We start from the raw sequence: 15,700 nt of genomic DNA, 5'->3' as shown, positions 1-15,700 counted from the left end.
AACCTGAAAGGTTACCTCTATTTTTCATTCCACAGTTTTATTTTTATTTTCATTAACCATAATACATCCACCATTGACAGCTTGAAAAATCAAGGGAGCTTGAATCTGGGTCAGCAGTTCCATTTTTCCAGCTACTATCAGCTGATTCACGCTGCAGACTGATTTGCCCTTTTCAATCATCCATCAGACAGGTGCATCCTTTCTATTTTAACATGTTCAGAGTGTAAGCAACCAGAGGTGCGTCGGATTAATATTACTGGAAAGCAGAAAACTGCAGATGCTGGAAATATGAAATCAAAACTGAAAATGCTGGGAACATTCACCAGGTCAGGCAGCATCTGTGGAGAGAGAACCAGAGTTCATCTTTCAGGTTGATGGTCTTTTATCAGACCGTGGAAAAATCAGAAATTAAACATGTTTTAAGTAGCAGATGGGGTGAAAAGAACAGAGTGAATGTCTGTGATAGGCTCTGTGACACCCCTTGTTCTCTCACCCTTACCCCTTCTCTGTCACTTGAAAATCTTTGATGAAAGGTAGTAGACCTGAAACATCAACTCTGCTTCTCTCTCCACAGATGCTACCTGATCTGCTGAGTTTTTCTAGGATTTTCAGATTTTATTTAACATTAATGTATTCTCTGACAATATTTCTCAGCCCTGAGCTGATGTCAGATTTTGTTTTTAATGCTGCCCTTCAGTGATTTCTTGGATGTCAGAGCAGGAATTAATGAAGTCCAGCATGCAATTAATAACATGTGTCAAAACATTGTTGATACATACTTTACCTGACTGTCCCTGCGTCAGCACTGATGTGACACCCACCTCACACCATCTCCATTTCATGTTCACTGCACAGTGGCCACTGTCAGAGTCCCTGACCTGGTGTCCAACAGCAATGAACTCAGAGGAAGGGCATGTTCAGAGTGGTGCTGTTCATTATTAATTACACAGGGCATTTCATTCATAACCAGTGACCCAGCTTGTTTATGTTTTGCAACAACTGATTACATACTTACTGATCTTCAGCAGCATGGAATTTAAACCTGTGTGAAGCAGCCCAGGACAATTCACAGAGGAAACTGCACTTAAAACAATTTCTCTGTGGATGATGCCCTGACTTGCTGAGTGATTTACAGTATTTTTTCCTTACATCTCCTTTGTTTCCCTTCTCCCTGACCACTTTCCCTTGGCGTAGCATCTTACACCCCAATTTATGCATTTAATGTTTGCTGCCGGGTATTCGTCAACTCCTTTGTAATGGTACTAAGTGTAATAGCACCATTGACACTGTGCTGCTTGTCACAAGAGCTTCCAACCCAGGACCCTTCAGCTTTTAGCTATCGTTGAAGAGATTTTTCAACTGTAGCTCAACTCCATGCTATTCCTTTGAATAGGCACCAGGGTTTCTGTTTGGCAATTTTCCCTTTCAAACATAGAATGGAGGCATTTACAGTCCATCCCAATTTCTCTGTAAAACAAAAGGTGACAGTCACTTTCTTGATGGAGATTATAGAATTGTGGAGCACAGAAACAGACCCCTTTCCCCACTGAAGCTGAGCTATCAAGCGTTATTTGTGCTAATCCCATTATATTGTCCGCATACTCCCTTCAACTCCTAGATGCCACCATTCACTTACACACTAGGAGCAATTTACATTGGCCAATTAACTGACCAACACACACGTCTTCAGGATGTGAGAGGAAAGCCACACAGTCACAGGGAGATGTGCAAACCACATGATACTAGGATTGAACCTGGGTCTGGAGCTGTGATACAGCAGTCTGAGGGAACTCCCTCAGTGCTGTTGGGTGTGGATTTTCAGGAATGGGTGGTGATGAAGGGATGATGTCCAAGTGAAAATGTGCAAATTATCTGAGGGCTTTACACTTGTCACTGGTGACTGTTTACTTTCTCCAGTTTGCAGCATTACTGACAAAGTTCTCTCACCCCCTGGCCCGTGCTGAGTTAGCTGATCTCACAGTAGTGGTACGGATTCACATTAGAGAGGAGGTAGGGTAAACAAGATTCTTGCTCCTGATTCCAATCTGGCAACTTGAATGTTGGCAGAAGACAACGATGGAAAGCACGTTGACAGGAAAAGTGGTAACTGGAGAAATCTTGAGGAATGTTTCTGCAGTGGGTTGTTGGAAAAGCAATCCACTCTTGCCCTTTCCTATTGTCCTGTAACTTTTGAACATTAAAAAAGATGTGTACCATTCATCCGTCTTTCGAAGATCAAGGCTAGTTAACTACAACACCACCTTCCCACTCAATCCCAGATGTCAGATAGTTGTTCATACCAGTGGATATTCAACAGGAGAAGATCACTGAGTTTTAACACAACCAGTTTATGATCTGGAGGTGATTCAACTGTAACAGCCCCGGCTGGAGTGTCTAGTGGACTCAGTAAAGGATTGGCCATTTCGGATTCATTTGGGGGTGTAAATTCTTGGAATACCCTACCCCAAAGAACTGAATATTTTCAAGTTCAGTAGATTTTTGAACTATATGACATCTGCGATTGAATGGGAAAGTTGTGGTTACACATCTTTTTTAATGTTCAAACCTTCATTGCCTTTTCAAAAGTTACAGGACATACTAGCATAGGGTTCTTGGGCTGAATAACATTAGGTATTACATCATTCCATGGCAGCAGTGGACTTTTTGCTGATACTCCCAAAATAAAGTATCCTGCTGATGCTCTGTATCCTAACTCCCATGTGTAGCAACAGTAAGGGCAAGACACCATGAAAGCTCCTGTTTATGGAAAGTTTACCTCAGTGAGAGTTGGCACTCACTACCTTGGGGAGAGAGAAAACTCAGGTGGGAGCAGGAGATGTCTAGTGATTGAGATTTTTGCAGCTAAATTACCTCTTGCACGCTGAACCTCAGCAATGGTCCTGTGATTTCTCCATCAAGGTTGCTTGTTATCTGTTCAATTTTTGTTTGCTGCAGTTAACTCAAAGGGAGTAAAATATTGGACTTTAAAGCCGTTTCCTGCTCTTTTTAGCCAGTTCAATGTCAATCATCCTTTAATGAAGTCAATGCAATGAATTTAATGAAGACTTATTTTAAAAACTTCTTTGGAATTGAAAGACTGTTTGTATGTATCAAATGCAGTCTGCAGGGGGAGCAGATTTTTCAGCTAAGCACGCCCATGCTGGCATTGATATTTAACACCTCCTTCCCCTCTCGATCACCTCTTGCTGCCCAAAATCTGTCACTCTAGTCCCCTCAGCCTGCATGGACGCTCCTTTTAAAAACTATTTGTTTCACTATCCTTCACAGCGTGAATTTCATTCCTGCCGTTCCATCACCAGAGACCCCTCCACATCATCATAAGCCTCAAAATAATTTCTCACCATAACAGTTCCTTTCCCAACCACCTTCAATCTATGTTCCCTGGTTATCGACAGACCTGTCAATAGATTTCATTTCACCTGATCCTGTCCATTCCAACAGTGATTGCTTTTCAAAAGTACTTTACTGTGAGACCGAGGTCTTCATAAGTTGGTTTATTATAAGCTCTTTACTGCTAGTTACAGTCAGGAGGAGCTAGTCAGAAAGAGAAATTTAAAATATTTGCCAAGTAATTTGGTGAATCAGCAGAGGGTACAAGTTACTGGAGGCATTGGGGGCAGGAGCCAGTGCATGGGCCAACTGCAAAGGCTCTGACATGGGTGCCAGTAGGTGGAAGAATTGGGAGAGGCCATTATTTAAATATTTTTTGAGAAAAGACTTGGGTCAAAGGTCTTTCATTTTATCAAAGAAATTGCTGGAAGTACAAAGAAGTTTCCACATATAAGAACATAACTTAAGAAATAGGAGCAGGAGTCGGCCATCTGGCCCGTCGAGCCTGCACCATTCAATAAGATCATGGCTGATCTGGCCGTGGACTCAGCTCCACCTCCCTGCCTTTCCCCCCCATAACCCTTAATTTCCTTACTATGCAAAAATCTATCCAAATTTGTCCTAAATATATTGAGGCAGCCTCTACTGCTTCCCTAGGCAGAGAATTCCACAGATTCACTACTCTGGGAAAAGCAGTTCCTCCTCATCTCCATCCTAAATCTACTCCCCCGAATCTTGAGGCTATGTGCCCTAGTTCTAGTCTCACCTACCAGTGGAAACAACCTTCCAGCCTCTGTCTTATCTATCCCTTTCATAATTTTATATGTTTCTATAAGATCCCCTCTCGTGCTTCTGAATTCCAGCAAGTATAGTCCCAGGCGACTCAATCGCTCCTCATAAGGTAACCTCCTCATCTCCAGAATCAACCTGGTGAACCTCCTCTGCACCACCTCCAAAGCCAGTATATCCTTCCTCAAGTAAGGAGACCAGAATGGCACGCAGTACTCCAGGTGTGGCCTCACCAGTACCCTGTACAGTTGCAGCATAACCTCCCTGCTCTTAAATTCAATCCCTGGCAATGAAGGCCAACATTCCATTTGCCTTCTTGATAACCTGTTGTACCTGCAAACCAACCTTTTGTGATTCATGCACAAGCTCTCCCAAATCCCTCTGTGCAACAGCTGCAATCTTTCACCATTTAGATAATCTGATCTTCTATTTTTCCCTCCAAAGTGGATGACCTCACATTTACCAGCATCTGCCAGAACCTCACCCACCCACTTAACCCATCTATATCTCTCTGCAGACCCTCCGTATCCTCTGCACTATTTGCTTTTCCACTCAATGTAGTGTCATCAGCAAACTTAGATACGCTACACCCGGTCCCCTCTTCCAAATCGTTAATGGTTATCATGAACAGTAGTGGGCCCAGCACTGACCCCTGCGGCACCCCACTCACCACTGATTGCCAGCCAGAGAAACACTCATTTATCCCAACTCTCTGCCTTCTATTAGTTAACCAATCCTCTATCCGTGCTAATACATTACCCCCAACTCCATGCATCCTTATGGATAAGTCTTTTATATGTGGCACTTTCTGGAAATCCAATTATACAGCATCCACCTGTTCCTCTCTATCCACTGTGCTCATTATATCCTCAAAGAACTCCAGTAAGTTTGTCAAACAGGGCCTGCCCTTCCTGAATCCATGCTGCGTCTGCCTGATGGAACCACTTCTATCCAGATGTCTCGCTATTTCTTCCTTAATGATAGCTTCAAGCATTTTCCCAACTACAGATGTTAAGCTAACTGGCCTATAGTTACCCGCCTTTTACCTACATCTTTGTTTAAACAGTGGCGTGACATTCGCCGTCTTCCAGTGTGCTGGGACCTGCCCAGAGTCCAGAGAAATGTAGTAAGTTATCACAAACGCCTCTCCTATAACATCCGCCATTTCTTTCAAAGCGCTGGGATCAGGACCAGGGGACTTGTCTACCTTTAGGCCACTGGTTTGCCCATCACTGCCTCTTTAGTGATAGCAATTATATTGAGGTCCTCACCTCCCGTGGCATCCATAACATCTCTCTTTGGCATGTTAGATGTGTCCTCCACTGTGAAGACCGACACAAAATAGTCATTCAAAGCCTCAGCTATTTCTGCAGTACCCAATATTAATTCCCCCTTATGGGGGATATTAAACCTGGTGAGCCACTCCACAGGATGCCCAGCACCTGGGCTTGTAGCCGTTGTATTTATGTGGCTGATCCAGTTAAGGTTCTGATCAATGGTGAACTCCCCTAGGGGGATGGTGTGGGTAATCCACACTTTCCAGTATATCATGGATTTTGATTGGGGATTTTAGGTCAAGTTAGTGGGAGGACTTTTACCTTCTTGCTATTTAACACAAGGTGCAGGCACTCATTGGCTACAGTGAAGGAGTCAGCGGTGACTTTGAGCTCAGTCTATGAAGGTGAACAGATACAAGCATCATCACTGACTGAGGGAGCCACCTCTCAGCAAAGGCAGATATCGATGATGAAGTTCACCACTGCCAATGTGTGAGCATAGCCTTCAGCCAGCTAAGGAAGACCAAGACCTCAAACCTGGCATCAAGCTCATTGTCTACTGAACAGTAGTGACCCCACCCTCCTGAAAGTGTTAGAGATATGGACAACCTACGATAGGGCACATCAAAGCACTGGAGACATACTACTAGTCTTCCAAGTCAATTGGCAGGGCAGGGGAGCCAACGTTAGCAGCAGCATCTTCCAGACCAACATCCCCAGCACTGAGGTTCGGGACATGCTTAACCAGATACGTTGGGTGGGCCATGTTGCATATTGGCACCAGACTCCTGAAGCAAGCTCTGTACTCTGAGCTCTGTCACAGCAACGACTAGGCTGTAGGTCAGAGAGAGCATTTTGTGGACGTGCTCCTTAAAAGGATGCAACATCATCACCAATGTGACAGTCCCTGGTCCCTGACCTCTCGAGGTGAAAAGTCACTGAGCACCTTGCATCTCTGTGATGGGACCACACGTCCAAACATTGGAAAGTATGTGCTGAGTCCCAAACAAACCAGCTACCCCAGCCTTCCCCCACGCCCTGCCCACCTGTGGCAGAAGTTACAGCCCCCACAACAGCCACCTCAGAGCATGAAGAACTGAAGGACAGCATCTTCCTCAAGAAACTGCTTGAGAAAAAGATGATGGTGGGGGCTTCAGTGATGACTCTCCAAAGCCTTTCCACCACCTATAAGGCATGAGCATGACAATGCACTCCAGCTGTTTGGATGAGTACAACTCCAGCATTCCTGAAGTTTGGCACCATGCAGGGCAGATCAGTGAGTTTGATCAGCACCCATCCAGCCTCTGAGCATTCATTGCCTGCAGCGCTGGCATGGTGTGACTGTGGTGTGTGACATCTGTGGAATGCACAATGACAACTCACCAGAACAATTTGTTAAGTGTCTCTCAAACCTGTGACCTCTCCTACCTAACAGAACAAGGACAGGAACACCACCACTTGCAGGTTCCCCTCCAAGTCAGCTGCACTCTGGGTGGTATCATAGTGCAGCAGTGAGTGTCACTGCTTCACAGCTCCAGTGACTGGGTCCAGCCCCGACTTTAGGTGCTGTGTGAGTGGAATTTGCTTGTTCTCTCAGTGACTGTGTGGGTTTCCTCCCACATTATTTGGAATATTGTGTTCAGCTTTGATCACCCTGCTATAGGAAAATTGCCATTCAGCCGGAAAGAGTGCAGAGGAAATTTACGAGGATGTTGCCAGGAGTTGAGGGACTGAGTGATGGAGAGAGGTTGAGCAGGTTGAGGTTTATTCATTGGCGCATAGGAGAATGAGGAGTAAGCTCATGGAGGTGTGTTAAATCATGAGGGGCATAGACAGGGTGAATGCACACAGTCTTTCTCCCTGGGTTGGGGAATCAAGAACCAGAGGGCACAGGTTTAAAGTGAGGGGAAAGATTTAATAGGAACCTGATGGGAAACTTCTTCACCCAGAGGGTGAAATGTGGAGTGAGCTGTCAGATGAAGTGGCCCAGGCAGGTACATGAATAGTATTTAAGAAGTACTTGGACAGTTACATGGATAGGAAAGGTTTGGAGGGATCTGGGCCAAATGCAGGCAAATGGGACGAGCCTGGATAAGAACTTTGATCGGTGTGAACCAGTTGGGCCGAAGGACCTGTTACTGTGCTGTCTGACTCTGTCCCAAAGACGTGCTGGTACATTAATTGTCCTGACTGTAGGGGGACAGGAAATTCAGAGTTACATGGAAGTTGATGGGACTGTTGGTTGCTCGAAGAGCTGGTATAGGTGGCGACCATTTAGTCCATTGGCAAGAGAATAAGGCAAGAGTGAAAGTCACCCAACCTCCGCACTTGGAGATAAATCACTGTTCCTGCATGGGGAGTTGGGTCTCAATCCTGGAACCCCCTCCTCAGCACCACTGTGAAGCACCTTCACCAGGACTGTCGGCTCACGCCCACATCCCCTGGGGCACCAGTGAGAGGCGAGGACTCGTAAATTCTCCAAATGGCTCGGAGAACATGTGGGGGCTTTAACTGGAGTTCCCTCGGCGATGCAACAATTCTAAGGTCGGAACAAGGCAGGAGGAAGGGCCAGTGTATAAGTGTGGGGGGTTTAAATGTGAAATGAATCCGGGGAGGGGAGGGGAGGGGAGGGGGTGAGCAGTGATGCCTTTTATTGACCAGCATCGCGTTGCCGGGAGAATGGCGTCGCTCAGTGACGGTTGCCGAGGGACGGGGTCGGTTACGTGAGAGGTTTTGCAGGAATCTCCCTCCGGGGCTCCTCGCCGGCTGCAGTGGAGATGAGCCCCGGATTCGTGCAGGACGCTCTTCCAGCCGCATCTTTGCCAGTCAGAGGATCCTCACCCCAAAAAATGACTCCAACTTCACGGAGACGCGCCCGCTGCTGCTGCACGGGTGGCGGCTGCAAACGGGTGAGTAGGGAGATTGGAAGAGTAGTTAGACCCAGGGTGAGGATGGACAGTCCGCAGCCCAGAGCAGAGCGGCCGAGTGCAGTTACAAACAGGGTCTGCGCCCCGGGAGAACTTGGATCAACCTCCCCTCCACAAGTCTTCTGTCATTAATTCAGCTGCACGGGACAAAACTCCTTTTGAAACACCTTGTGGGACAGGTGGTGGTAGAGCCTCAGGATATTGCAAATTCTGGCTGACTCCGGGCTGCAGGACTGAGGGGGTGCCGCACTGCCTGCGAGCCCCGCCTCAGCTTAAACTGAGGCTCCCTTGCGAGATTCGCAGACCCGCACTGAAGTTTCTGTCCCCCGAATGCAAGAGTGGCGTCGGTGGTTGTCAGGGACACGGGTTCGCAGCCGAGGAGTTAAAACGAAGTAAATTAATCCGGAATTTAAACAAAACGAGTCCCAGTCGCGGTGAGAGTGAAACCACTGATAGTTATAGAAACCATCCGGCTTTAGGGGAGAGCATTTAAAACTGAGGCGCATCGAAGCAGCTTCTGCCAGAGGTGGAGCATCTCCGGAATTCCGGATCCGTGAGGTGTTAGTGGTGGATACACGTTTGAAAGATTGGGGGCTGTGGGGAACTGTCGCGGAAGGAGAGGTGAGGCCTGGGACAGCCCAGCCATGATAGTATAGAATGGCGGGGCAGGCTTGAGGGGCCGAGTGGCCCACTCCTGCTCCTGTTTCCTTGTGTTCAGGAACAGCCTTCAGGGAGGGAAATGTGTCGCCTGTCCCCTGTATTGTGACTCTAGACCATCCCTTCCCCGATCTGTTTCATCATCAGGCGCCACTTCAAAGTGCTGGCATAGCCAGGGACATCACACACCTCACACAGTCAAAGACGCCATTAGGCCCATTGAGTGTATGCTGGCCCTCGGGCATTCCCATCAGTCCCATTCTCCCACTTATTTCTCCCCACATTTCCATCAACTCCCCCTCCCCCGAGGTTCCACCCACTCATCTACACCCTAGGGGGCAATTAGAGGTAGCCAATTAATCTACAAACCAGACATTTTTGAGATGTGGGGGGAAATCCAGGCAGTTACAGCGAGAACGTGCAAACTCCACACAGACAGCACCAGAGGTCAGGATTGAACCCGGGTCTCTGGAGCTGGGAGGCAGCAGCATGAATTAACCCTGTGCTGCCCCTAACCATGTTTAAAAAACTTTGAAGTGATAGTCCGGTCATGATCATGTTACTGTCTGTGGGAGCTTGCTGTGCGCAAATTGCTGCTGCATTTCCGACATGACAACAGTGACGGAGCTCGGTGCCTGTGAAATGTTCAGTATGTTCTAAAGCGCTATAATTATGTTAAGCAGCTTATAACCACAAATCTTTTTTTACTTTATGGTAAGAACTGTTTAAAATAATTGAGGCAGTGTTTCTTTGTTCTTGAAACAACTTCCCCGGCAAGTTGTTTCCCTGCCACCCACTGGTACTGTGAAGTGCGGACATGTGGGTGAGAGCGGAGCTGCAGTAGCGTCCACCTCTGAGGTCAAATAACAAGCACCGCTCACGGGGTCTTGTGTGAGGTATTCGAGGGGTCTTTTGTGAAGAGCCTCCCTGCATGCGGTTATTCTTTGAACTAAAGCTCCTTTCTTATTTCGTTAATGTACCATTTCTTCAAACAATCGAAACATCTAGTTTTTTCTTGTTATCTTCGCTCTTCTGATTAATTTGCATCTCTCGAAGTGAATCCATTCCGCTTCACGCCTGCTGACCGCGCTGAAGGTTTGCTTTTGGCACCAGGGATTCCTCCAACAGCCAGTTTGAAATTATCTCAGTTACACTGGGAATTGTACTCAATCCAAACAATTCTATTAATATTTCCCCACAATGTAATTTTGTTTTACACATTAAGGTGTAACTTTCAGTCTTGGTTTTCAAACTTAAACAATGAGAGATTTTCTGTTTGGAAATTATGGCATATATGTGCTTAGAATATATAATGTGTTACAGAGAAGCATGCAATTTGTCAACACATTAAATCCCTGTCTATAGTTGCAGTGCAAAGTGCTTATATGAGGCTTGTCTCATTATGGGAACCTTCCCCACCCCCTTGCAGCTCCATCAATGGTGGGAGATCGTAATTACAACATGACATGTATATGATAAATATTAATAGAGCAATTAATTGCAGAAGCAGAATTAAATGTTTGGCTTTAAAAAGTGAACCAATCAGTCTGCACGTCCTGGTCCGATGATTTGCTTCTGGCTCACTGCATCACCAGCACTGAGATCAACTAATTACACTTAAAATTTTGATAGGTCCAGAGCATAAAAAGAAAATCTACCAACCCTTTATTCTCTGTTAAATCCATTGTAGATTCATCCTTGATCCTCGGTGTTCCTGTATTGTAAGGACATTGAGTCTTCCATTGACAGCTTTTATTTGGTCTCCCAGCTGCCAGTCATGAAGAGCAACAGGATGGGCTGGCTTTGTTTCCCTTGGAGTGGAGGAGGCTGAAGGGAGAGCTGATAGAGGTGTACAAAATTACGAGAGGCATAGATGCAGCAGATAGAAATATTTCCCCATGGCGGAGGCATCTGAGACGAGAGGGCATAGGTTTCAAGTGAGGAGTAAGAGGTTAAGAGGGGATCCGAGGAGGAATTATTTCACTCAGAGGGTGATTGAAATCTGGAACCCAGTGCCTGAGAAGGTGGTGGAGACATGTGGACGAGCACTTGAATCGCCAAACCATAGTAGGCTGCAGACCTAGTGCTGGTAAAAGGGGTTTGTATTGATAGGTATTTAATGATCAGCATGGACAGCATGGGCCGAAGGGCCTGTTTCTCTGCTGTTTGACTCTCTGACTGTTCATTTCTCAGGGACTCTCTCTCTGTATCACCAAGGACAGCAGGAAATTGGGTCCTCTGGTAGCATTTGGAAGGGGTGAGAGATTGGACTGGAAGTAAACGGTGTTCTTTGTTGTAGGTCCTGGTATCGTCCTTTGGGATGAGAGTTAGGGGCGCTGGGAACAGCTGCTACGCTTGGCCGCTCTCCCAACAGCTGAAGGTTTTGCTGCTGCTCTGTGAGTTATTGGCAACAGGTAAGAAGTGAAAGAAATCAGCCCTCAGTAACACCTTTCCTGCCTCAACGTGCTGCATGGCCACTTGTCAAGTGTTATCATTACGTTATATTGGAGCCAATTTCACACAGTGATCCCACAAACACCAATGTAATAGACAACCTGGTGTCGATTCAGTGATGGACCTTGGCCAGAGGAATGTGCTGCTCGTCTTCAGAGCTGTGTTATGGGATCTCTTGCATCAGTTGGAGAGGGGAGGTGAGAGGCAGGACTGTAGTATAATGTATTTTCTGAAAGGTGGCACATTTAGCAGTGCAACACACTCTCAGTACTGCCCGGACATGGTCAGTGGGACTGATCGTACCGTCACAGGAGGGCGACTTAAACTTTGCTTTTCCATTTGTTTATTGGATGAGGGTGTCACTGGCAGGGTCGGCTTTTACTGCCCATCCCTAGTTACCACCGAACGGCGAGTCTGACTGGGTTATGTCCAGGGTGGTTTTATTGCTGAGTGTTTGGTGTTGCGTGTAACAAGGGAGAGCAGATGATATCCTCTGTGAACAGAAATCAAAAACCTGCAGATGCTGGAAATCTGTAATAAAAACAGAAAACGCTGGAAACCTTCAGCAGGTCAGGCAGCATCTGGGTCAATATGGATGGTTTTCTGGGAACACAAACCCTCCCCATAACGTGGGGGGTTGCCTGTACTAATTTCACGGTTGCCCTGCATCGAGTTGAGCCATAATTCTGTTAGTATAAACAAGCGATGATCTGACAGTTAACCCTTTGCTGTCCAGTTTCTGCTTCCAAGTTCAGGACCTGTGAGCCGTACTTGGATGCTGCGGGAATATATCACTCTGGATTCCACTGTCCCCGCCTCAATGATGAGCGGAAGCAGACGTATTGCTGCCGGCAGAGTAATCAGACCCTGAAGTACTGCTGCAACAGGTTGGAGTTTCAGAACATGACGAGAATCAACCAGACGGTGGCCACCAGGAGCTCTGTGTATGTATGAGCCAATCTCAGCACAGAGGAGGAAGTGCTGGCTGCTTTGGCGGGGTGACCAAGTGGACTGGCAATGCTGCTCTGTGAGGAGTAGGGTGGGGTGTGGAATCCAGACCAGGACATTGGAGCAAAGGCATAGGGGGAGACGATCTACCCCTGGAGCCCATCGTTCAGCCAAGGATCAGTGTAACTGGATGGCTGCAACAAGCCAAAAGCTGGAGGAAGTCAGGCAGCATCTGTGGGGGGAAACGGACAGTTGTCCTTTTGGGTCGAAACCATCCACATGGATTGGTGAAGGGTCTCCACCGGCAACTTCGGCTGTCCCATTCCCTCCACAGACGCTGCTCAACCCGTTGAGCTTCTCCACCCTTTTGTTTGTTGTTCCAGATTCCGGCCTCTGGTGTCTCCTGCCCGATTGTTGCCAGGGATTCCGTGGGCTGAAGAGCCTGTTTTTGTGCTGTATGAGCCTCATGACATCATAGCTGACCTGTGACCTTAAAACTGCTTATTCCCATATTTCTTAAAACCTTTGTGAGTTCTTATACAATCAGCCTTGGATTTGTCAGCAGTTGACCAGCGTCGACTGGTGTTTGTGGAGAGTTGTAAACATTGAACACACTCTGTGTCTAGCGGAGTGTCCTGACTCTGCTCCTGGTGTGCTTGGCTCAAATCCTTTAGCCCTGCCCTCTCGCCCAGTGGACACATCTTCTCTTAGTCATAGAGTGATACAGCATGGAAACAGGCCCTTCAGCCCAACTCATCCATGCTGACCAAGGTGCCCAGCTAAGTTAGTCCCATTTGTCCATGTTTGGCCCATAGCCCTCTACACTTTTCCCATCCATAAACTTATCCAAATGTATTTTAAATATCTTTATTGTACCTGCCTCAACTACTTTCTCTGGCAGCTCATTCCATACACGCACCACTCTCTGTGTGAAGAATTTACCCCTCAGGTCCCTTTTAAATCTTTCCCCTCTCACCTTAAACCTCTGCCCTCTAGTTTTTTGTCCCCTGCCTGTGAAGAAGACAGCGGGCACTCACCCCGTCTATCTCTTCATCTTCCAAATCTGTTATCTTGAAAATTCAAATCATGTCACACCTTAACCTTCTCAGTTCCAGGGAACAGAACATGAGTTGTGTGTTTGCTCCTCATTATTTAACCCTTGGTGTTCTGGTATCATTCTGGTAAACCTGCACTGCACCCTTTCCAAGGCCAGTACACCCGTCAAACTGCCTGGCCCCACTACCGACCACAGTGCGGTGTAACCAGGGTGTGGAACAGCTGAAGCATAACTTCATCCCCCTGCTACGTCGATGGACATGAGGCCAGCATTCCATTCACCTCTTGATTACCTTCTGTACCCGTCAATGATATTAATCTTTGTTCACGACTCCTACCCCTCCCCTCAAGCCTATTTGCAGCTTTGCTTCTTCAGTTTGAAGGTACACTGTGATTTCCGACTTCTGGGTCAAAATTTGACGATGTCACTGGCTACGTTCAAATCCAGTTTTTCCCAATCATTCAATCAATTAATCATCTTTGTCATTTAATGCAACTGCACGCATGGTTTTCAATGTCATCTATCTCCGTGTCACTGTTAAACCTGACTGTGTGACTTTTCACTCTGTTATCTAAGTACCTTATCGGTATGATGAATAGTTGTGACCTCAGCAGAGATCCCTGTAGGAACCCCTGTCATTGCTGGTTTGAGCTGCTGTCCGTTGTCTTAACCTTTGCTTTTAGTCACTCAGTTTCTCAGCCAGGTCAGTAAAACCTCCTCAGTTCCTTGAGCCCTACACTTAACAAACACTCTGAAAAGGGACTTTATCAATTACCATCTGGAAGTCCACAGACGTAACGTTGGTGGATATTCCCCAGAAGGCACTGCAACCACTTCATCGAGTGACCCAGACGTTGCTCTGGGCTCAGAGGGAAGGGAACTTGTTCAGGTGGAGTGAGAGGCGAGGGCAAGGAAGGACTCATTTGGTGGAAGCTTTGATGGTTTTCAGTCGTCAGTTGCCTTGAATTTGCTGATTGCAGGGTTTGAAGTGTGGCTGATGTTTGGTGGCATGGGGTAGTGGTGCGGGGATGTGAGGGGCTTGGAGTAATGATGGGGGGTGGGTGTTGGGGGGATTGGGTGGTGAGGGTGAAGTGACAGGATGGTGGGGGTGATGGGGTTGTGGTAGGGGATGGGTTGGTGGGGTTAAGGTGGTGATGGGGGATGGGATGGGTGGTGGGGATGCTGTGCTGGTGGGGGTGGGGAGATGGGGTGGGATTCAGCAGATGTTGCTCTTTCTGTAAGCTGCCCAGTGGACCCAAGCCCTTCCCCATCTCCACGTTGATTGAGCTGGGGCCCATCCACGCCCCTGAGGCACTGACTCCGAGGCATTCACCTTTATTAGCACGGTCAAGGTTCAGTCAGCTGGGTGCCGGCTGAGAGCTGTGTCTGCCCTCCTGGCTGGGACACACAGCTTTCCAGAGACCTTTGGTCCCAGCGGTGAGCCAGGTTTGGGGAAGGCCCCTTTGTCGCTCCTCATCTGTTGACGAGCTGTGTTGGGCTGTTGGTCCTCACTCACTGAACCGGTGTTTCTACCCCCTCCAGTAACTATGGGCTGATGGCTGCTGTTCTGGTCTACGGTCTCGGTGTTGCTGCCCTCCTCCTGATGGACCTGCTCTATTACTGCTCGGTGAACAGAGACAAGCTCCGGCCGTGCCGAGCTCCTGCTTCCCTCTGTGGTGGCTATGGAGACAGCCCTGAGGGAAGTTTCTCCACACCGGGTCAAAGGTCGTCGTTGGGACAACGGGCATCTTGACATCGTTGCTGATGAAGGACCCTTGCATTGGTGGACATGGGCGCAGGTTGTGCTCTGCGACTTGCAGGAGTGCAGCCACCGAACTGAACTTCACTGATGGATTGGCAGCATCGTGGGGAGGCGGGGGTGCAGCAGCCAGGTTGTCCACTGCATCTGTAGCGGTGTGTTGATGGTCAGATAATCTGCTGCTGTAATGTCAGTTGAGGCTCAAATACTGACCAGGACACCATGGGAACTCCCCTTTTAAAAGTAGCACTAAAAGTAGATCCCCTACTTGTGAGAGTTGACGTGGCATCAGTTTAATGTCTCTTCCACAGAGCAGAAGCTCTGGTTACGAGGCATCCTGCAGTTCTGTGCTGGGGCACCAACCTGGGTTCTGTGCTCCAGTATCTGGAGTGGGTGTGAGCACAGAACCTCTGGTGTCTAGACAAGGATGCTGCCCCACCGACCTCCAGCTGTTTCTGTGTTATAGTCTTAGGAGAATGGT

The 15,700-nt window shown here is 47.6% G+C and overlaps 1 protein-coding gene across 1 annotated transcript; it reads left to right on the top strand.

The window, feature by feature from the left end:
* Window positions 1-8,194: 8,194 nt before the first annotated feature.
* On the top strand, window positions 8,195-15,213 carry LOC127585178 (protein shisa-like-1). The gene is made up of 4 exons (XM_052042392.1): window positions 8,195-8,326; window positions 11,301-11,415; window positions 12,192-12,399; window positions 15,003-15,213. Exons 1-4 carry the CDS (start codon window positions 8,195-8,197, stop codon window positions 15,211-15,213), a joined length of 666 nt encoding a protein of 221 aa, XP_051898352.1.
* Window positions 15,214-15,700: the final 487 nt, after the last annotated feature.

The sequence above is a fragment of the Pristis pectinata genome, chromosome 32 (assembly GCF_009764475.1).
Source record: "Pristis pectinata isolate sPriPec2 chromosome 32, sPriPec2.1.pri, whole genome shotgun sequence".
NCBI classification, from domain to species: Eukaryota; Metazoa; Chordata; class Chondrichthyes; order Rhinopristiformes; family Pristidae; genus Pristis; species Pristis pectinata.
The sequence above is the reverse complement of the archived record's forward strand: the minus strand, read 5'-3'. Positions and strand labels throughout refer to the sequence as shown.

Bases quoted from the DNA above. Each gene is read 5' to 3' on its own strand.
- LOC127585178 (XM_052042392.1), top strand. From the start codon at position 8,195: ATGAGCCCCGGATTCGTGCAGGACGCTCTTCCAGCCGCATCTTTGCCA. The intron at 11,416-12,191 runs GTAAGAAGTGAA...TTTGCTGTCCAG, and splicing joins CTGTGAGTTATTGGCAACAG to TTTCTGCTTCCAAGTTCAGG. The intron at 12,400-15,002 runs GTATGTATGAGC...TACCCCCTCCAG, and splicing joins GTGGCCACCAGGAGCTCTGT to TAACTATGGGCTGATGGCTG.